Source organism: Sceloporus occidentalis, unplaced genomic scaffold, assembly GCF_023333645.1.
Source record: "Sceloporus occidentalis isolate IW3139 unplaced genomic scaffold, rSceOcc1.0.p SCAF_3, whole genome shotgun sequence".
Lineage (NCBI taxonomy): Eukaryota > Metazoa > Chordata > Lepidosauria > Squamata > Phrynosomatidae > Sceloporus > Sceloporus occidentalis.
In genome coordinates, this window is record NW_028316983.1 from 164,318,090 (window position 1) to 164,339,423 (window position 21,334).

At 40.0% G+C, this 21,334-nt stretch overlaps 1 protein-coding gene across 1 annotated transcript in view; it reads left to right on the forward strand.

Moving 5' to 3' along the window:
* The window catches only part of LOC149317044 (synaptonemal complex protein 2-like), a 37,469-nt gene extending 17,058 nt beyond the window's left edge, over nucleotides 1-20,411 (forward strand). Inside the window, exons 16-32 of the mRNA XM_089518350.1 lie at nucleotides 648-705; nucleotides 1,225-1,286; nucleotides 2,239-2,290; nucleotides 3,210-3,259; nucleotides 4,726-4,774; nucleotides 5,662-5,821; nucleotides 7,300-7,359; nucleotides 9,674-9,861; nucleotides 10,622-10,748; nucleotides 11,545-11,624; nucleotides 12,072-12,141; nucleotides 14,346-14,480; nucleotides 15,179-15,300; nucleotides 15,439-15,533; nucleotides 17,275-17,374; nucleotides 17,467-17,537; nucleotides 20,345-20,411. Coding sequence (XP_089374476.1) covers nucleotides 648-705; nucleotides 1,225-1,286; nucleotides 2,239-2,290; nucleotides 3,210-3,259; nucleotides 4,726-4,774; nucleotides 5,662-5,821; nucleotides 7,300-7,359; nucleotides 9,674-9,861; nucleotides 10,622-10,748; nucleotides 11,545-11,624; nucleotides 12,072-12,141; nucleotides 14,346-14,480; nucleotides 15,179-15,300; nucleotides 15,439-15,533; nucleotides 17,275-17,374; nucleotides 17,467-17,537; nucleotides 20,345-20,411 — 1,546 coding nt within the window. The remainder of the gene's footprint in view (nucleotides 1-647; nucleotides 706-1,224; nucleotides 1,287-2,238; nucleotides 2,291-3,209; nucleotides 3,260-4,725; nucleotides 4,775-5,661; nucleotides 5,822-7,299; nucleotides 7,360-9,673; nucleotides 9,862-10,621; nucleotides 10,749-11,544; nucleotides 11,625-12,071; nucleotides 12,142-14,345; nucleotides 14,481-15,178; nucleotides 15,301-15,438; nucleotides 15,534-17,274; nucleotides 17,375-17,466; nucleotides 17,538-20,344) is intronic.
* Nucleotides 20,412-21,334: the final 923 nt, after the last annotated feature.

Below are 21,334 nucleotides of genomic sequence, written 5' to 3' on the forward strand. Positions count from 1 at the left end.
ATTGGCTGGCATAATTCATTTAATTCTGCTTGTAATAAAATTTGTTTGGAAGATATTTAGCATGTGGATTTAGCATGTGGCTAGTAAGTAAAAGGTAAAGGTAGTCCTTTGACATGAATGTCTAGTCGTAACTGACTGTAGGGGGTGGTGCTCATCTGCGTTACTAAGCCAAAGAGCCAGCATTGTCTGAAGATGACTCCATGGTCATGTGGTCATCTTGACTGCACCGAATGCTGTTACCTTCCCACTGAAGTGGTACCTATTTATCTACTTGCATTTACATGCTTTCAAACTGCTAGGTTTGAAGCAGAAGTTGGGACTAGTGGCAGGCACTCACACCATCCTGCAGCACTTGGGCTTTGAACTGCCAACCTTCCAATCATCATAATTGACGTCTTAACCACTAAACCACCACATAGTGGATAGTAGTTCTATCAAAAAAACGACACAAACTATAAATAGGCTTGCAGATAGAGTTGCCTGTATCATTTCTGACAAATACATAAATGTATTTGGAAAATCCAATTCAATCTATTGTGATCTTGCAGAACTGACACATAATGGATTTCACCACTTTGAAGTTGGTTGTAGAATTACAGGCACTCAAGATTTATTCTTATTCCATTTCTTCTTTTTGCTACTTTTAGTGAGCCAAGTGTAGAAGGAGAGCCTGTCATCCAGTTTGGAGAAGCAGTCCCTTTAGAGGTATGATGAAACAGATATCCAGTTGCAGCAGTCTCCCTCTTCAGATGTGTTGGACTACAACTCCTGTCATCCCAGCTGCGAGAACATTTCATAGCATTGTTGATTTAATGGTGATAACTTCTCCTTCAAAAATCAAATCGAAATGTTTTTGTCCCCACCCCCGAATTTGGAGACAAGGCTTTATATCCCCATTCTGCCATGGAGATTTGCTAGGTGACTTTGAGCTTTTGCCCCCTACTCAGATCTTGTGTGATCTTGTGCAAGGATTTGTTGTTTCCTACTTTCTCTGTATGAGTGGTGGTATAGGTAGCAGCTACAAAGAAAAGATGTTATCAGTGGACATCTCATCCCGCAATATCTAGGGCTGACCCAAGAGAAAAGCTATGTTTTGGTTCTAGGTTATCAACTGGGGCTTGAGACAACTACAGACGACTATATTTGGTTGAAGGTTTTCAGTTGTTTCAGGCTGGCCCAAAACTCTTTGCATCAAAACTGACTGATCATGTGTTTTCTTTTCAGGAAGATAAATTAGAGAAGACAAACAGAGCAAGAAGTTCAAGCAAACAAATCTCAGATGTTAAGTAAGATTTGCTTTTTTTAAAAAAGAGATGGTGTAAATATCTAATGCTACAAGTACTCTCAAATCACTCCCTAGCATAGTAGATACAAAGGAAAATATGCCATTTAATCCTTTAGGGATGTATGGCCATATAAATATGTATATGTCTGAATGTTCATTGTCAGTAGTGGTTCAGAAAAAAGTATAAGTTGGCCAAAGTCATAATTCTGTTTTGTGGATGTGTACATGTGTGAACACCCACTCCCTTTTTTTTTGTGGCAGTATTTGAGAATTCTGATTTTATAAGATGGAACAATGTATGTAGGAAGCTATACTCTCTGTTCATATAACTTTTAAGCACCAGTTGATGTTACCTCTTGGATGTGACATAGGTGCTGGGGTAGCCTATCCAATTTATTAATAAAATGCATAGTGAAAAAAACTATTTACCATTTGAGAGAAATGCACTGAAGTCTGCTATGCCTTCACGTAATAAAGGCTGATCATATGATGCCATGGATACATTAAAATATAGCACAAGAATTTTGGCAGAGATGGCCACCGAGTAGAAGGAGGAGTTCTACTTAAAATGTCAGTCAGGAATCCTAACAAGAAAGGTCATAAGTGAGTGATATTTCTCACACATTTACTGGCAAAGATCCCATGTTCAATCCTCAACATCTTCAATTGGAAGAATCACATAGCAGGTGATATTGAAGTCAATTTGTGTGAAAACCAGGAAAGCCACTTCTGGTCAGTGAGAGCAGTATTAAAATAGCTGTATCAATGACCTTATATAACAGTTTCTGAATCAGGCAAAAAGTTAAAAAGCTGAAATAGTCATTTTTCTGGAAATCTGCCTTTATAGCTTTGTGGAGTCTGCATCTTTGGATTTCATATAGTTAACTAGCTATAAAAATATGTCTTCCTTTGATATTTTTATGAGACTTACAAAGTTCAGTTGTCTATTTCAGGAAAGATCCATATGAATTTGAAAACTCTTCTGACCCTATGGTGCAAAAGATGGTAAGAAACATCATTAGAAAACACTTTCAAAGGACTATTTCTTATAAACAAATTTTATCAAGTTAATTACATCTGTCTTTACAGCGCCTCCCACTTCTCAGTCATCTCGAATTTGGTTAAAAGAAGACAGTGTAAAACTGTGGTGACATAAATAGATATGTTCTTAATAATACATTGAATAAAAGTTCATCATTAAGATTATCACTGCAGTATTACAGGAGACTCACAGATTGCTGCAGGACCCATGGAAGTATTTTGTGCAGCTCTTCCTGTGACCCCTATCACTTCCCAACTGGCCAAGAACTGGACAATTGGGCCTTTTGGAGGGCTCTTGGGGGTGCAATTGTCTATTTATGTGTAATATGTGCTCTCAAGTGGCATTTAACAAAACTGGACATGGCCTTCTGTCACTTCAAATTTCATAGCAATGGACACAGACACTCCATGTGGGGTGCTGCTTATGTGGAAAGCAGGGCAAGGAAAAATTCCAGAGCTTTGGCAGATGCCCCCAAATGGGTTTGCAAGTCAAGTTTTGTTCATAATTTCAAACACTTTTTCAACTTTACAAAGGAAGATTCAGTACCCTTGTTTCCAATAATGTTAACTTAATTTTTTGCAAGGAACTTAACAATGAGTTTTTAATCTAGGCTATTTTGATAACAATGTCCTTGGCATTGTGGAAGGAAAGTCCACAGAGGTACTTCCTCTAAGATTTACTTCTAAGGAAATAAATAGGAGACATGATTTATCAGTTACATTTGGAACCTTGCCTTTTCTGGCTGAATCATACACAAATAATCAAGCATTTTGGTCTTTGCGTATACTGTCCATCTCTAATTTTACCTGTAAATTGTTGTGCTTCTCCAGTTTTTAAATATCCCATTTGAAATACTCATTTTTTTATTCAATTTGCTTTCAGATTTCTGAAATGAAGCAAAAAGTATTTTTCCAGAAGTCTACTTTACGCAGGTATAGGTAATTTTATAGTCAAATTATGAAATGCATCCCATTAGCTAGGTGACATGCCAAAAAGAGATAGGGAAAGCTGAAAGAAATGGATGGAGTGAGGAATAAAGGACTTCAGATTATGTGAGTTTTGTAGCAGTTTGAACAGTGAAAGGCTGTCTTGAGATGCTCTCATTCTGGAAAAAACAGTGAAAAGGGGTTCTGGAGTGTAAACTTTTTTTCTTTCAGTTGTATTAAAAAAATTTGTAATCTGCTCAGAACATCTAGACTGGGAATGATGAACAGTATTTACTGATCTGAATGAAGATCAAAACCATTTGAATCTGGCAGGTGGGGAGTGAAATAATTGGTATTAACTCTTGAATTGGCCAGTGTGGCATAGTGGTTTGGATGTAGCAGTAGCCATTTGGAGACAAGGCTTTATATCCCCATTCTGCCATGGAGACTTTGCTAGGTGACTTTGAGCAAGTCACACTATCCCAATCTCCAAGGAGAGCTATGGCAAACCTTCTTTGAACAAATCATGCCAAGTAAACCCTTGCCATGGGGTTGCCCTTGGTCAGAAATGACATGAAATCATACAACAGTTCATATTGAGATGGACCATCATATTGTTTTCTTTGAAAAACACTTCCTGAGATTATACAGGATTACCTAAACAGATCTGTTTCATAAATGTATCAAAGATGGATCTGAACAGTCCTTAGATACAGTGCACCTGCACCATATGCAAGCGTGCCATATATGGTTTTAACCTTAAGCCGCGGGTGATATAATAGTGCACACACATACACTGTGCAGCACGCAGGAGCACTCCCCCATTAAAACAAATGGGATTTGAGCATATGTGTTTTTCCTCCTACACGGGGGGGGGGGGAATCTGGAACAGATTCCCCCACATATGGGGAGGGCTCACTGTACTACACTGTTTCCACTTTAAAACGTCTTCAGCTGTAGCAAGGAAGGTGGACATTTTGTATCTCTAGGTGTTGGACTACAGCTCTTACCATTCCACATCATACTTTGCCAGCAAGAGATTATGGGAATAGCAGTCCAAAAGCATCTGAAGAGCCACACATTGTCCACCTACATATGATGGGAGAACACTTGCTGTGGTTTTGTACCAGATCAGAACTCCAGGAAAAAAAATTGGTTGGCTAAGCCCTAGAGACAGCCTACTTCCAAATGGTTTACTTCCCTAGTGATATTAGGTAAAGCCAGAAGAACCCAGAGAAAAGCAAACTTTCTAAGAAAATCTCTCTGGCACATTTTCTATGTGCTTCTTAATAGAAATGAAGCCAAATGAGACAAAAGAACAGAAGTGTATTGCAGATCCCCTGCAAGGTACAGAAAAAGCTCTGCTAATATGACAACATCACACGCAAGATCTCTGTAGAAAGTCGTAAATTTAAATGTTTTTCTAATGATCTATTGCTGTCTCTTTAACCTGTTTCTTTTACTGTACATAGGAGTTTTGAAAAAACAAGTATGAAAACAAGCAAGTCTGAGAGAAGGCTGGTAATGTACTCACTTTAGTAGTCCTTTAGACTAGGAATGAGGATTTAAAAATGAATGATTTCAGACATCCTGAAATTTTGTGGTAAATTTGTTCTTCCTGGAGACTTAAACATTTTATCAGCACTACAGTTCAAGTGTCTCTGTTACTCATAAAATACTTCATGAACTCCAGACTCTTTCAGAAGCATTGTGTTTTGGCAAGCCCTGCTTCTTAGAAGCATCTGGATTCAGTGCCACTCACATTGTGGGTGTAAATTGATCATGCCTGTTTTTAAGAGTGTGAGCAAGTCTGTATGTGCTAATTATTTTAACCACTAAAATCTTGTACACCACCTTGATTTCTCTGCTTCTAAGTAGAAAGGGGACTCATGAATATTTTAGGTAACTTACTTTTCCCTAACACAAAACAACAATACATTTATTGGGCCAACCAAAATGCACAAAGTACATGATGCAAGCTTTGAAAGCTCCACTGGCTACTTCATCAGGCAAAGGTATTACAAATCATACAGGAGAAAGAAAAAAAATATAATGATGATAAAATCTACATAAAGCCTACATTTTGTCAAGATGTTGCTGTTATTCTGAGTTAACATGGTATGGAGGCATATCCATGCAGGCAGAGGCCATTCCATTTTGTCATGTGGGCTCTGGGAGACAAAGAGCCTTAAAGTCCAGGAAATAAAATTTAAAGTCCATTAGCAACACAAAAAGATGCTTCCCTTTACCTGTTGAGGAAAATAAAATTGTGAAGTAAGAGCTGTTAAGAATGGCTTTTATTGAACTGGCGATATGTGTTAATGCTAGCTTTGAGAGGCTTCTTGGGTGAATGGGTTGGATGTATCCAGTCCAGGATGGAGCTGACTCTCAACTTCACCTTTTTAAAGTCTGCCAACTACAAGAGTCATCTCTTCTCAGAAAGTAACAAGGAAAGTCCAAGTACCAGCACAAGTGAGAAAAGCTGGATCCTCAACTCTCAGAAAAAACCAGCACCTAAGATAGCTGACTATACTCATAAAAGGCAAAGGGTCAGAAGTATTTTAAAAGGTAAGATTGGTCTATATTCTAAAGTACTGTACATGATTTTAAATTAGCCATCTGTTAAAAAATTTGCTACATATATAAGGGATATAGACAGATATTTTTTTTGGTTTGAAAACAAACCAAAGTAAGTTCAGTGGCACTTACTTCCAAATAGGTATGCAATGATTACAGCTACAGCCTACCAGGTTAGATATTCAGGGCCTTCCTTAGATTTTATCTCAGCTCTGCTGTGGTTTGGCTTGCTTTGTTACAACTGTCCTATAATAATAAAACAGGAACAATGCAAAATTACATACATGACTTGAAGATATGCTATCTGTTGTTAAAGTGTATGACCATGACAACATACTGACTGGTAGTTAATGTGTGGCAGTGGGAGGGAGGCTGGTCTCTTCTTCATTTATGTACAGAACAAAGGCTTGTGCTGAGATCTAAAAGAAGCAGTTGTGTTAAAAATGAGTAAAATGTGAAGTGTATCTGCCACTGCCTGGGCCCATACGTTTTGTGTGTGCACCTTCAAGTCACCTGTTTGACTTGATTTCTTAGGCAAGGAATACTCAGAGGTGGTTTTGCCAGTTCCTTCTCTGAAATACAGCCTACAGCATGTGGTATCCATTGGCACTCTCCCATCAAGTACTAACCAGGGCAAGATCAGACAGAATTTGGTGGAAATATAGGGTATTTAGTCCCTATCTATACTTTCACTCAAGAATATTAACAGTAGTGCAGCAGACATGAGAGCCAGTGTGGTGCTGAGTGTTGGATTCTGACTCTTGAGACGAGGTTTCAATCCCCTGGGAGTTTGGTATGAAAGTGGCCATTGGAACTTTGCTCACAGCCAAAAATGATCTGAAAAGCTCTGAGTCACCTTCCCCAATTGCCTCCTGTATGAAATTTTGACTCTTTGTTTTGAAACTGGCACTACAACTTGAATAACAACCCAAAAGACTCAGATTTTGCCAGTGTGTTTTGTTTGCCACAGAAAGATGGACTATAGACATTCTCTTTTATTGTTATAGATTGTGTGATAACTAAGCTTGAGATTCTGCATTGTGGGAACACACATGCTGAAAGATGCAGTTGCGGTAGTAGAATTACAGTTTTATAAGAGTGTCTGTCATACAGTGAAATGATGTTCTAGTTAGAGTAAGTGTATTGCATACTAAGCTCTTGTTTCCTATTGCAGCAAAGCAATAAGCTCTGTTTTGATATAACTAGCATTTTAATACCAGTAAATTGTAGCATGCTGATAAATTATTGTTCTTTTTTATTCAAGTCAAAACATTTAATCGAAAGCTTAGTGATCTCTAAAATTAACTTAGAAAATGAAAATGTCCGGCTATTGAGTATGAGAGCTTTACTCAGTCAGCAGGAAGTGCTTAGGAAATATTACTCTTGTTACTCAAATTAACAAGTTTGTGAAACATGTCATGTCTGCACTGTGCATAATGGTTATTTTCAGTTTGTCCTTTCCCCTCTAGTCTTGCCATTGTCTTCTCCAAGTAGTGACAGTGGTCATCATGAAAAAAAGGTAAAGAAATGCTGAACACTGATTTATTTGTTCTGAAGCTGTAGGTGGATGCCAGTATGTTGAATTTTCAGAATTCAATTTGATGTACTGTTCTGATGTTGTTATTAATTTGACTGTGGCCTGGTTAGCTTTGGGGCTTCACACAGTCAGAAAGCCCCATGTGTCTTCAGTTGAAGCATTATTACGATCTGCTTTCCATCACATCATGCCTCATTTTACAGCTTTGCTGTTTGTTTATCTTTTGTGAATTATTCTTACTATTTGTATTATTATTATTATTATTATTATTATTATTATTATTATTTCTTATATCCCACCTTTCTCCCACTCAAGGTGATGAACAGCAGATTTAAAACAATACAATTTTAAAAGAGTACAACATTAAAATGTATAAATATACAATTTAAAAAATAATTAAACAATTGTATAATTTTTAAAAGTTATGAATTAAAATAGAATGTGTTAAATACAAACCTTAAAATTTAATTAGCACAACATTCCCAACCCTTACCAATTTGCAAAGGCCTGCCAGCACAAGAATGTCTTTATCTGCCACCAGAAGGATAGCAGGGATGGAGCCATCATGCCTTTCTAGGGAGAGATTTCCAAATCTTGAGAACAGCTACTGAAGAGGCCTTCTCTCTTGTTCCCACCAAATGAGCCTGAGAGGTGATAGAGAGAAGGCCTCTCCCAATGATCCCAATACTCTGGTGGACTCGTACAGGGAGCTGTTGCAACAAGGGAATTGTATGCTCCCTGTAGTCAGCTCCAGTTAACAACCTGGCATAGTTGGCGCATGAGTTTTAGCTGTGCAAAAACACTTCTGGTCACTGCTGATACCTGAGCTTCCAGGCTCAGCGTTGAATGCAGAGGTACCCCCAAACTACAAATGCTATGCCAACTCCAATGAAGGCTTGCATCCTTCTGAGGTCGCTAAAATGAGTACCCAGACTGTTGGGGGCAAATTAGCTTACTTGCTAATTAGCTTACTTGCTGTTCACCGCTATGATCTTTGGAATAGCGGTATATAAATAAAACAAATTATTATTATTATTATTATATTTCCAAAGAAAGTTGAGAGAGCAGATGGAAACACAACAGCTTTGAGAGAATGTCAGTCCCAAAAAGGTAGTTACCTAAATCACATGGTTAGTCTGAATGAGAGAGAGAGAGAGAGAGAGAGAGAGAGAGAGAGAGGAGAGTTTGCATGCAGGAATTTTTTAATCTATCAAAGGAGGGGGAAAGAAAATGCAAAAATCTACCAACAGTTTATAATGTCATAAACCAACTTATTATGACATGGTTTAGCACTGCAGCATACCACAACAGTCATACTGTGGAATACCAGCTAGAAAAGGGTTACAATTTCCAAAACAGGACCACAAAGCACTGGTACTCTAGAATGGAAGGCAGTGGAAATCCATGATTGCCCTATTCTTGCCTGGAAATACATCTACACATTTTGCCATTCCCCATTATACATTGGCCTGTTACAGACTGCCAAAATAAAGCTGCTTCGAGTCTCTTTGGAGGTATGCTGTTTAAATGATGCATGGGTCCTAAGAGTCCGGAGGTCGCGCCAAAGCCACACTCCATTCCTAAGCACCGGAGTGCAGCTTTGGTGCAGCTTCCGGATTCTTAGGATGCAGGCATCATTTAAATAGCATACCTCCAAAGAGACCCGAAGCAGCTTTATTTTGGCAGTCTGTAACAGGCCATTATTCTTTGCATCAGTTGTGTATTTCTTTCAGAAAAAAACTTTTTTTTTAAATGAACATCTCAAAGTGTTGTTTCTTACTCTAAGAATTGGAAAATAGGTACTTAATAGCTGTTATGTGAAGAAGCCTAAGTGTTTGCTTCCTTTGGTGTAAGTATTCATAATTCTCTGGTAAGAAATTACAATGTCCTATTGCACTGTATCATAGTTAGATTTATTTGTTATATGCTAAGCATAGAATATTTCTTGAGGTGAATAAGTGTTTTTTCTTCAAGAATTTAGACCAGATTTGTTGACCAACCATGAAATAATGAGACCAGACATAGTACTTGGGATTAAACAAGGGCTATTTTTATTTACCTAGAACCTATTTAAATGTTTGAGCAAACATTGGGCTGTGCAAATGAAGGGGCAGCAACCTGGTGCAGGTTTAAATGAGCCATAGCTGTCAAGCTATAACACCTCCTCAGTTACCCTTGGGCAAAACACCAGACCCTGTAGGCAGCCCAAAGAGATTGGTTGTTATCTTGGATGGTCATTCGGGATCGTCAACCTGGAGGGCTCACTCCCAAGTCCTCCAACTCTATAAAAATGAGTAATCCCCAAGGGCAGATTCCCCCTCCAATCCTGCGACCCATGAAGAAAGTTCCAGAGCCAAAACCTTCACAACAAGGGAGTTCCAAGATGTACACTGATCTGATATCTTATCCTCCTCCCACCACCACCACTACCTGCCACAAAGATGCCTATTTAATGGCACCACACATGCCAATTGTCAAAGTCCCAACAGCTACAGTATGGAGTAGGTGAAAAACCCCAGGTAAACAGGGGGGGAAATTCTACCCAGTCCAAGATGACCAGCAATGCTCACTCTGCAGTGAGGGCAGGTGGGTAGGTCCTGGAGAAAGGGGGAATGTGAGGGAATGAGTGGTCCTTAAATACTCTCCTCCCTCACTCTATGCATGTGACTTCACTAGTCTCCATGGGCTAAGTGTAAATCCCCATTTTCTCTCATGGGGGCCAACAAGCAGCCCCTGGCATCAATGGTTGCCACATGGTTCAGGAACACATTGTTGCCTAACAATGAAATAATGAAACCAGTTACAGTATTTGTGATTAGACAAAGACCATTTTTATTGACCTAGAATCTATTAAAATGTTTGAGGCCTGCGGCTGAGCAAATGAAGGTGGGGAACAACTTGATGTGGATTTCACTGAGGCACGGCTGTGAACCTCTCCAGCCACCCTTGGACTAAGCACCAGACTCCAAGGACAATCCAAAGAGTTTGGTTGCTATCTCAGATGGTGATTTTTGAAGGCCAGCCTACAAGGCTCCCTCTCAAGCCCTAAGACTTTATAAGAGAGAGTAAGCTAAGCCCCCAAATCAGTGCTCTATGGTCCTGTGTCATGTGGAGACAGTTCAACTTTCAGATATGTTGTCAGAATCACATAGCACGTTGGCTACTGAGTGGCATTTAAATTTGAGGAATGGAATGGAGTACACAATACTCTTTTAGCAGAGATTTTGCCTGGTATGACTCAACCTCTTTTCTAGGTGGGGAATTCAGCACTGCATCGAGAAAAAGCAAAGAAGAGAATGAAGTCAAACACAAATGAACATAGTGTTACACCCGTGCACACAACTGGTGTTTCTTCAAGTCCTTTTTCACATGTTAGACAAAGTATGTAATACTTCAAATACACATTTTGCTCCATTTGAATTACCTTTATATCTGCTCCTACTGTGTTGTACCCTGGGATGGGACTTAATATTTTAGTTTTGTTCTGGGCCAGGAAAAGTTAAGTCCCTGGAACTCTAAAGAAGGATAATCTTTATTTTGTATTCTTAAGAGTATTTCTGGATTTTGTCAGGAAATAAACATTTGTGTCTGTCTCTCTTTCTCCCTATCATAGTTAAATGTATGTATGTGTGAATATATATAATAGTTATCATAGTTAACGGGTGTATGTGTGTGTGTATATATATAAGCATATTAATACAGTATTAATAAAATACATTCCTCAATGGTTGACTCACAGTAGTATCAAAATGTGATCACAATATAATTCCACATCACTTAGAATACTGTGCTTGTCACACATACTGCCATAAGAGTGCGTTGCTTACTCATAAATGCCCCAGGTTGTGGTATTTTTTCATTCAACAGTCTAAAACCAAGAGTATGATTTGAATGGTGCTTTATGACCTTTCCTATAGGCTGATTGTAAGTGCTAAGGTGAATGTGAAGAACTTTGTAGATTATGAAGTCCTCTACTTTGGGCATTTGCTTCTGCTTTCTTCCCTGAGCTTATTGAAATGTGCAGAAAAACCAGGGTTACTGCAAGTACTTGGACTACAATGAGGAATCAGTTTTGAATGTTCCTGTTGCTGCTCTCTATTTTATCATACTGATGAGTAGAAGAAAGAAGGAAATGATTGAATCCAATGTACCTTACAAACAAAATTTCTTCTTTCAGATGGCTTGGAAATGGTGGATGCCACTTTACCATTAAACAGCCCTTCTGCATCCGATTACGCAGTTGCTGGAGGATCCACGGTAGAGTCCTAGTAAATATATGGTTGTGTGGCTTTGTGACTGTGTGTGCATATATTGGCACTGTATTCTCTTGATGCTGTATTCTAGTGGCTGCATTTCCCCCCTTGGAATAATATGCCGCAGTGGCAAGGGGAGGCAGACAAAACCTGCTGGTTCTGGGCAGAATATTTCTGTAAATGCCTTCCTGTTGTCACGGACACTACACCAATAGCCCCTTTCCTCTTGTCACAATGGCCTATGCCGGCATAATGCCTTAACAGATTTGCAGCCATTATCTGTTGTAATATGCTGATGGAGTGTGCATGGGCATAAATCTATTGTGCAGTTACTACTGTACCATTTCATTATTACTTCATTGTTGCGTTTACACTGCTGGACTATAAAGTGGCTCTTCAATATATTGCAATCTGAACATTTTCCTATATTATGTTTTTAAACTCCTCTTAGAAATATGAAGCTGCAGCAACTGCTCTACTTCAGAAGGATAATGTCTCCAAAGCTAAGCGGAAGCTTCCAGGTAGAATGAGTATTGCAAAATGAGGAGGAAGTTAAAGGGCAATACCAAACTGACACACTAGTGTGAAATCAAAAGGCTTTCATGGCTGGCATCCAGAGTTTTGTGTCGGTCAGGCTATGTGGCCGGGTTCTGGAAGACTTTATTCCTGACGTTTTGCCAGCATCTGCAGGAATAAACTCTTCCAGAACACAGCCAAACAGCCCAAAAAACCCACAAAAAACTGTTACCACTAGCTTTTTTATTTGCACCTTTAAGATTAACTGTTCAAAAGAAGTTATAGTATAAGCTTTCTAAGACTTGGTCTACTTCCTCAGATGCATGGAGTGAACTGGTGCCCAATGCAAGCATCTTCATTTGCACAGTTAATCTCAAAAATGCTACAAGATCCTTTTACATACTGATATTCCAGAACAACATGGCTATGTCTCTGAATTCTAGCTTTCTATTTGTTCAAGAAGAGAGGAGTAGCCCCTCCTCGTGTCACTTCTTTGCAGTCCAGGTCCATAAGATTATGTGAACAATTGCCATCTTTTCATAGCAGCAAACATGGGTTTCTTGATGGATCACATAAAGGATGGGTAGGCCATATAAAGAATGGGGTAGGTCTTCATTGTTGCTCCCTTCCATAATTTTTTCTATCCTTGCATTTAAAAACATGGCACTCCAGGAATTATGAGAGCCTGTGTAATATAGTGGTTTGAATGTTGGACTTGAACTTCAGGGGGCCAGGGTTTGAATCCATGTTCAGTCATGCAAAGCCACTGAGTGACACAACAGCATCAGTCATTATTCTCCTTTAAATCATGGTGCACAGTCCCTGCATGCCTTGATTTACTTTTTTTTTAAAAAAAATCAATAAAAAGTTTTTTTAAAAGGATTTTTTTAAAATCAAAAGAAGTGGACTTTCACTTTCAGCAACAAGGGGTTGATCAGCCTGTAGCTGTTCTTAGAGTGGAAGATTGAGCTCCAGATCTGTCAGAGGATTGTAATGACAAGGTGTTGGTTATCATGTTTAAAGCCCTAAATGGCTTGGGTCCAACCTATCTTCGGGACAACCTCTGTCTGTATAATCCACCCCGTGCATTATGGGAGGAATCTGCTGCAACCTATGAAAACTAGATTGTCTGCTTCCACCCAGAGGACCTTTTTGGGAATCTCTCCCAGATTATGGAATGGCCTGCTGGAGGAGATCCATCACATCACCATCTTAAACAGCTTTAAAAAGGTTGTTAAGACGGATCTCTTCCGACAGGCCTTTCCTGAATAGATACTGGCCACTATCACCTGAACCTGTTATCCCCTGAACTCTGCTATAACCAGTGCCTGATTTGAATTGCTTATTTTAAAGTATGTTTTAATTCTGTATTGTTTAATTGTTATTTTAGGGGTAGGGGATTGGGATATGGGTTTGTACTGTTTTAATTTGTAAGCCACCCTGGTTGTGTTGCACAGAGAGACATGATATAAATAAATTTTACAATAATAATAATAATAATAATAATAATAATAACCTAAGGTCACTTAATGTGGAAGTTCTATTGAAATTTAATGGAGTTTAATTTGAAGTTGATATATCTAACATTTATCTTTAAGAAAGTTTAGCTTTGTAAGGTTTGAATCTTTCTTGTCCAAAATTCCAAAATACTCCAAAATCCAAAACCTTTTTCATGGTGGCTGAGATAGTGACACCTTTACTTTCTGATGGTTCCATTATACACAAACTATGGCCCGGTACAGGCCTCCTAAAAAGGGAGGCCTGCCGGTGCCTTTTTCCTCCCCGCAGGGAAGCTGCAGCCACTAAACTGCACGGCTTCCCTGCGGAGAAAGAACCCACAAAAAACGGGTTCTTATTGTTCCGTGCCAGTTATGCCCAAGTGTGCCAATGGCGCACTCGTGACGTAACTGGTGCAGCATGATGTGCAGACGCTATGTGTCCATCATGTCACAATGGTGATGCCTGCTTACACAGGGCACCACCATTATTATGGCACCACGCCATACTAGGGTTAGGGACCATGTGGTTGCCGCACAGTCCCTTAACCCTAGTACGCTGCCAGCACGGCACATTTGGCCCATCTGGACCAGGCCTTTGTTTCATTCACGAAATTACTGAAAATATTGTATATAAAGTTACCTTCAGGTTATGTGTATAAGATGTATACAAAACATAAATAAATAAAGCGTATCATTTTATCTTTGTTTAGACTGGTCTCCTGTTCTCAATAGGAAGGACTCAAAATGCACAGAGAGGACACCTAGTAGTGAGCAGTCAACTAGCATTCCTTTTGAACCAAGGAAACTTTTTAACTCCATAGAGATGGAAGAGGAGACTCCAAAAGGTGATGAAAACGAACTCTAGCATAAACATTTTATTCATGTGGCAAGTAAATAATAAGCTTTTCTGTAACTGAGTTGAATTTAATTCCTTTCAAGTTATCTGGAAAATCACAAAACAAAAACATAAGTTATTTTAAAGGCCTGAGTATGTAAAAAGGTGTTCAACTGGTGCCAAATAGGGATGGCACCTGGGTAACATTTCTTGTAAAGTTGTTCTATAACTATACTACACAGTCTCTAAGTTTTACTAGAGCCCTTTCACGTTACACAGTTATCACACTATGCTTCCATTTTAACTGTTCAGGGTATGTCCTGTGAAATCCTGGGGATTGTAGTTTGGTGTGACACCAGAAAGTATTCTAAATAACCTTCCCTAAACTGCAAATCCTAGGATACTATAGGGTAGAACCATGGTAGTTAAAGTAGAATCGTAGTGCTACAACTTTGTAATGTGAAAGTGGAATGATATTGCTACAACCTTGTAATGTGAAAGTGCCCCAGATTATTCCTTTAAGATTTGTTTTGCTTTGGTAGGAATTTCCTCAAAACATTGAGCTAAAATCTAAGGAATTTTTGTTTTGTTTTGATTCTTTTTTTATACAACTTCTTAAGTTGTGCAACATTTTCGTAACAATTTGATTTCTGTGATTGACAGGCAGAATTAGTCTATGGCTTTTTGTTCTGTTCTTCTTTCTTGCAGGTCAGCATCTGGATAATGAAGATGATGAGTTTGTCTCCAAAATATTAGAAGAAGAAATTGGTGGCTCAGGAGTCATTGCTGCATTTGAAAGATTTAACAGTGACTTGAAAAAAATGTTTTGGGTAAGTGTATTTTATTAAAATTTCGAACCCAATGCTTTCTTTGTCTCTTGGTAGACTCATTGCAGTTAGGATAGCCATTTGATATTTTCTGCCTGCTCTAATAACTGTTCATGCTAATGCACTGATACTGTCATTTAGTCTAGGCACAAGACAATTGAGAATTACACTCAAAATTCCTTGAATGCTCCAGAGCAGAAATTATCAGCATTATTGAATCAGATCCATCAGAGCCGGTAGGTGGTGCCTGTCCATTGTAACTGAAGTGTGGCTGTATTTTCTACAGTGATTGCTACTAGTGTCAGAGTTTATATACTTGCATTAGGCATAAAAGCTAGTACAGTCGCCCCTCCATTTTTGCAGACTTGGTGTCTGCATCCCTCGCCCATTTGCAGGCGGCAAACAGAGAGGGACAAAATGGGATGCATGCCTGTAGGTGCCCATGGGCGCACACCATCATTTAAGCCAATGGGGCTTGAATATTGGCGAATTTCTGTTTTACCAGGAGGGTCTGGAATGGATCCCCACAAAAATGGAGGGGCGACTATAATTCATTTGTGGTAAGGCTTGTATACAATGTTGCTTACCTGCAACATCCATGGCTATCCAGGCACTTAAAGGAACATTTCTTAAAAGTTTATGAAGGAGAGCAAAGGCAGCATCCTGTACCTTTCATATTTCAGGCAAAGCACTCACCACCACCAAACCCTCACCCTTTGTTTTCTAGAATGTTGCCCATATGAAGTGCAGTTCTACAGTAGGGAGTGGCAATGGAATATAGCAGTGATTCTCAACCTTCAGATCTCCAGATTTGGATTTAAATTCAGAATCCATCATCATTGGTCATGCTGGTGGAGGCTTCTGAGAACTGAAGTACAAAAAAATGTGGGAGGATCAGAAGTGGAAAAAAAAAACCCCGACATATAGGAAGTTGGAAGCCCCTGGTTCAGTGTCTGACTTCTTACCCATTTTATCCATAATTTGGAACCGTTGTTGTTCTTGTTGTTGTTGTTTTCATCACACAAACCAAAAAGAGGATTTTTGACATAATAAAATCATTTTTGTCTGCTACTAATCACACAATGCTGTGTCCTTCCTGCTGATGCCTTGCATTCCATTTGTTACTGTTATGCACCTTTTCTTTGATGGCCAAAACCCATCAATAAGCTCTCAGTCTCTGCTATTCCATTACGGCCTAGGTGCAATAGGTCCCTTCCTCTGCTGTTCCACTTCTCGGAAAGTCGCATGGTATGAGTGGGTGTGATTCTGCTCCTCTCTCCTTCCACCTTGCAGTGATCACAGCTGCCAACATCTTTCTGAAGCAAGCTGCTATGTGTGCATTTGGCTTCAGGAGGTGGTTGGCTACCATGACAGCTTGTTCGCTCTACTCAGAAAGTGACATTTAGTAGTGCAGAAAACAGATCATACAACCATAGATAACCAAAGTGCTATCATAGGGGAAAGTATGGTAAGAAATGATGCCAAACTGGTATGCCTCCATTCTTAAACTAGTGGGATTGTGCCAGGTTGGTCTGATAATGTCCCTAAAGAATCTCTTTCCAGGTGGATTAGACGCAATATTTCACTTGATATTATTTTACATCTTGTTCTCGGCACTTTCAGTTAACATAAGTATGAAGCCAGTTCCTTAATCTGCTTCTTGAATTACTTATTTTTATTTAAGTCGTTTACATTATGCCATTCATCCTATTAGTAATTCAGTCCAGTGTAGAACCAGTTATATCATAATGTAATTCATAACCAGTTAGATCATAATGTTATTAAAGGCAAGATCATAGGGAACTCAAATCCAGCTGGCTGGCTTCTTGGACAACTGATTCCAAACCTATACGATATAGATGCCACATATGAAAAGGTGGATAGAAAACAGTGAACTAGGTGATGGAACATATTTTGCACCAGTAGGCAGCAGGGGCTGACACTATTTTGCTGAAAGAATATTATTGTCTGCAACAGGCTGAATCAACTGGGAAACTTCCACAAGATTGTTCTCCAGGAACTTGTCAGTCTTGAGAAGAAAACACAGTTTCTCGCGAGTCTTGAAAAGGATACAGTGGTGCGTATTCTGCTTTTCACTTTAGCTGTTGTGTGTCTGTGCTGTGTTTTAATACTTCAGCATCTTACTCATAATAAGAATGTTCATTTCAGGAATTCTGGACTGAGCAATCAAAAAAACTGAAAAGTAAACTGAATGTTTTTTGCGTTCATCAGATGCAAAGGTATTTTCTCTTTTCTTTCTTTTCTTTTTTTCTTTTCTTTCCTTTTATTTTTTGCTGTCCGTCCACTGAGCACACTTACTAGCACACTTTTCTTCTGCAGCTTGGATTTGAAAGGGCACTGTTGGCATGCTTCTCATACCATCACTGAGGGTGTCTTCAGAAGGCACAGGGTCTAAGTAGCAGCAACCACTATTAACTGGATGGTGTGCCTTTTTTTTTCACATTAATGCTCTGTGTGCACCAATGTGTGTGAATTTTCCAGAGCCACTTATTGAATTAGGAAATGTGTCTGTTTCATAGCTACGTTATTTACCCAATAATATTCAAGCCACAAAATAACACAAAAGGTGGTTGGGGATTTGATCTGTACTCCCACCCTCCCCCAACTAGTAGTGAAGCTACTTTGTAAAATATGAGTGGGATGTTCATTATTAATTGACAGAGTAACAGTTGCCAACAGGCTGTTCAAGGTACTCCTTTACTTTAAGAGGAGTTGTTGATCTCCAACACACCCCACCTCTCCTTATGACTTTATTCCATGTGTTTCAAATAATTTTTTATTTCTTGCTTTCTCATTTGCTAGAATTCATAGAGCAGCTTGTTAAAGAATTTAGTAATTTTAAAAAAAACTTGCATAAAACCAGGAGGCTACAAGGCCATTATGAAACACAGCTTCCTTTCTCAATCCTCCTGTTTCTGATCATCTTTAAGCCTTGTCTTTTTAACAAAAGTACATTGTGCAGAAGATGCAGTTACTACAGGGATGGGTAAAACGTACACATGTTGTTGGACTGCAGCTCTCAGCAGCCCTAGCCACTGGTGAGGGATGATAACACTGCAGCCTAACAGTACCTAGAGGAGTGCACATTGCCAAGCCCTGATTTTTCACAAGTATTGTTTTAAAAAGAAAATAGGGTAATTAGCAATAGCAAGTCCTGGTTTGGATCAGGACCATTGTGTGAGTGAAGTGGTAATCTTTCCTCCTTACCTGACATAATCCTGCCCCACTCACCCTACAAAACTAATCCTAACTGCTCAGAGGTAGATTTTCTCACACAGTGAGTAGAAGCTTCAACAAGGAGGACCCCCCCCCCCCCCGGAGTGTGGCTCAAACGGAGAGGTTAAAACCCTCTTCCTTCAAACCTTTCTGGCTTTGTGATCTCAAATATGGATGATACTCCATCCTAGCTTTCACTAAAAAACTTCTGAAAAAAGGGAAAATTCACCAGTCAGTCTTGGCCCATGTTGGCAGTTTATGCAGTTGACATAGTGGCACATGCCTGAATGCCAGAGCATCACCTATGCAGATGGCTGTGTACAGACTGGGCAGGCATAGCAAAATGAAAGCCTTCTCAATATTAATACTAGCATCCAATACCACTAAGTGTTTCTATGGTTTGTACTTGCTGCTGGAGGAGCCAAACTGATAAATAATGGGGCCGTTTCCACTGGGGTATAACGCGGGTTACGAAGCGAATTCAGAAAGTATCGTGCCCATTTGAACCCGATTTAAACCTAGAACGGTTCTAGATCACCCCGCATGCGTCCCCATTTGAAATCGATTCATATCTTGGTTCTTTTTATAAACCGCGTTAAAGGCATATAACCCGCGTTAAAAAAATAGAAGGGTTGAACCTTCTATTTTTTCCTTGATTCGGGATAGGAATCTAGTTATTTAAATGGGAACGATCAGCCTCTGAAATCGGGTTAGCTGGATGGGAGGAGCGAGCGCGATGGGCCGGCTTGGGGGAGTTGCCCTTTCTGTCCCCATCCGTCGTGGCCATCGGCATCTTTGCTTCCCTCACCCCTTTTTCCTGCTGCGGTCTTTCAATAAGAGATAAGGATTTTTATTTTATTTTAATGGTTTACAGGCGCTTAATCTCTTCAGCATCCGTGCCACTCAAGGAGAGGGTTGCTGCACAGCAATCTCGGGGGAGATAAGGAAACCCTGTGTGTGTGTGTGTGTGTGTGTATCAATGAACACCATTTGTAATGGAGGGGAAGAGTGCTCCCTCCCTGGGCTGTCTATAGAGCCATGAAGCGGGGATCCGTCCTGCAAAACCCATCATAGTTCCTCTGGAAGGAGCTTTCCCTAAGCAAGCAGCCTCCGCCAGCCTCTCTGGGGTCTTTTTTCAAAGGCAGCAGCCAAGCAGAAATGCTTTGGGGAGGCAGTTTCTCTCTCCCCTCAACCATCCTTCCCCACGGATAATTGCAGGACTCCCCTTCCTTCGAAGGGAGAGACCAGAGAGGGAGGAAAAGGAAGGAAAAAAATCTGTCTTCAGAATTCACCCTGCAAGCGCAGGCTCCCAGCTGTGGGCAAAGCTACCCCTCCTCCAGGAGTAACCCGAAACCTTCTGTCCTGTCCTCCCCCCAGGAGACAGAAGGAAAAAAAATGCAAGCCTGCTCTTTGTTTGAGAAGGAAGGCTATTCTCCCTTTCCTCACATCTAATCCTCCTTCCCTTTCCCGCCGCACTTTAAGTGCCTCCTCATTGGCTCTTTTATAAAAAAAACGTGAAATTTAAAAGTGACGTTTTGATGACGTTGCTTTGATTGACAGCCCCAAAATGGTGAGTGGGAACGAAATAAGGCTAAAACCGGTTTACATATACACTGGTTTATTTGAATAGGAACGCAAGCGGATCACTTAAAGCGAATTAGTTGGTAAATGAGAACGAAGAAAAAAAAAGCGGGATAAGACCAGGGTTATTTTGAATCGGTTTTATTTAAAACGGTGTATTTTAAATCGTTGTAAATCACAAGTGGAAACAGCCCCAATATGACTGTATCTGTTTCACACTTGGTTTCAGGATAAAATCTATGGATTCAGTGCTGGATGAACAAGTAGGGAGCCTGGACAGCACAGCCCAAATGTAAAGGTATGTCTGCAGCTATAATCAAACCTGAATATTTTGTGAACAGGATTTCAGATGTGAATCCTTCTGAGGAAAAAAAAAAGACTTGGAGCTGCACTTCCTTGTGTACCCTGTCCACTACACTACTACCCCTTAACAGCTTCACAGTTCACTACATTGTTCTCAAGATCAGGAGGATAAAGAGAGAATTATGCACCCACTCTTTGGACCCATGATGGCAGATGACAAAAAGGTTTCAATTTGCATCAGTAGTTACAAGTGAGGAACAAGAAGGATGAAATGCTTTCATGAAGGAAGAGGATAATCCTTAATCTAATACTTCATATCTAGTTTTAATGTTCAGGTCTCCCTATTGGACTCTTGTGATACTTCCAAATGTATACCATGTATACTCAACTATAACTTGACCCCATGTATCAGTCGAGGGCAGGTTTTTGGGGCCAAAATTAGAGATTTTGATATGACCCATGGATAAGTCAAGGGTAAAAGTCTAAGCACCTTCCCTCCCCATCCTCCACAGCCCAGCTGCGTTGAGAGATAGCTGGGCTAGGGAGGAAGCTTGAGAAACAAGCACCCACCCTTCCTCCTCTCCATAGCCCAGCTGTTCCTTTGGGAGACAATCAGGTTGAGGACGAGGCTTAGGGGGCAAATGCTTGTCTTCTATCCTCCCTCTACCGTGGCTGTCTCCTGTGGGGCAGCCAGGGTGGGCACGAGGCTTGGGGAGCCAGCACTAGCCCTCCATTCTTTTCCCCACTGTGGCTGTGCCCTCAGAAGATAGCTGGGCTCGGCCGGGGGGGGGGGGGGAGGCTTGATACTGTATTGACCCATGTATGAGTTGACCCAGGTTTTTGGGTCAGAAATTTTACCAAAATTTTTCAACCTATGCACAAGTATATACAGTAAATCTACATATATACACAGGGA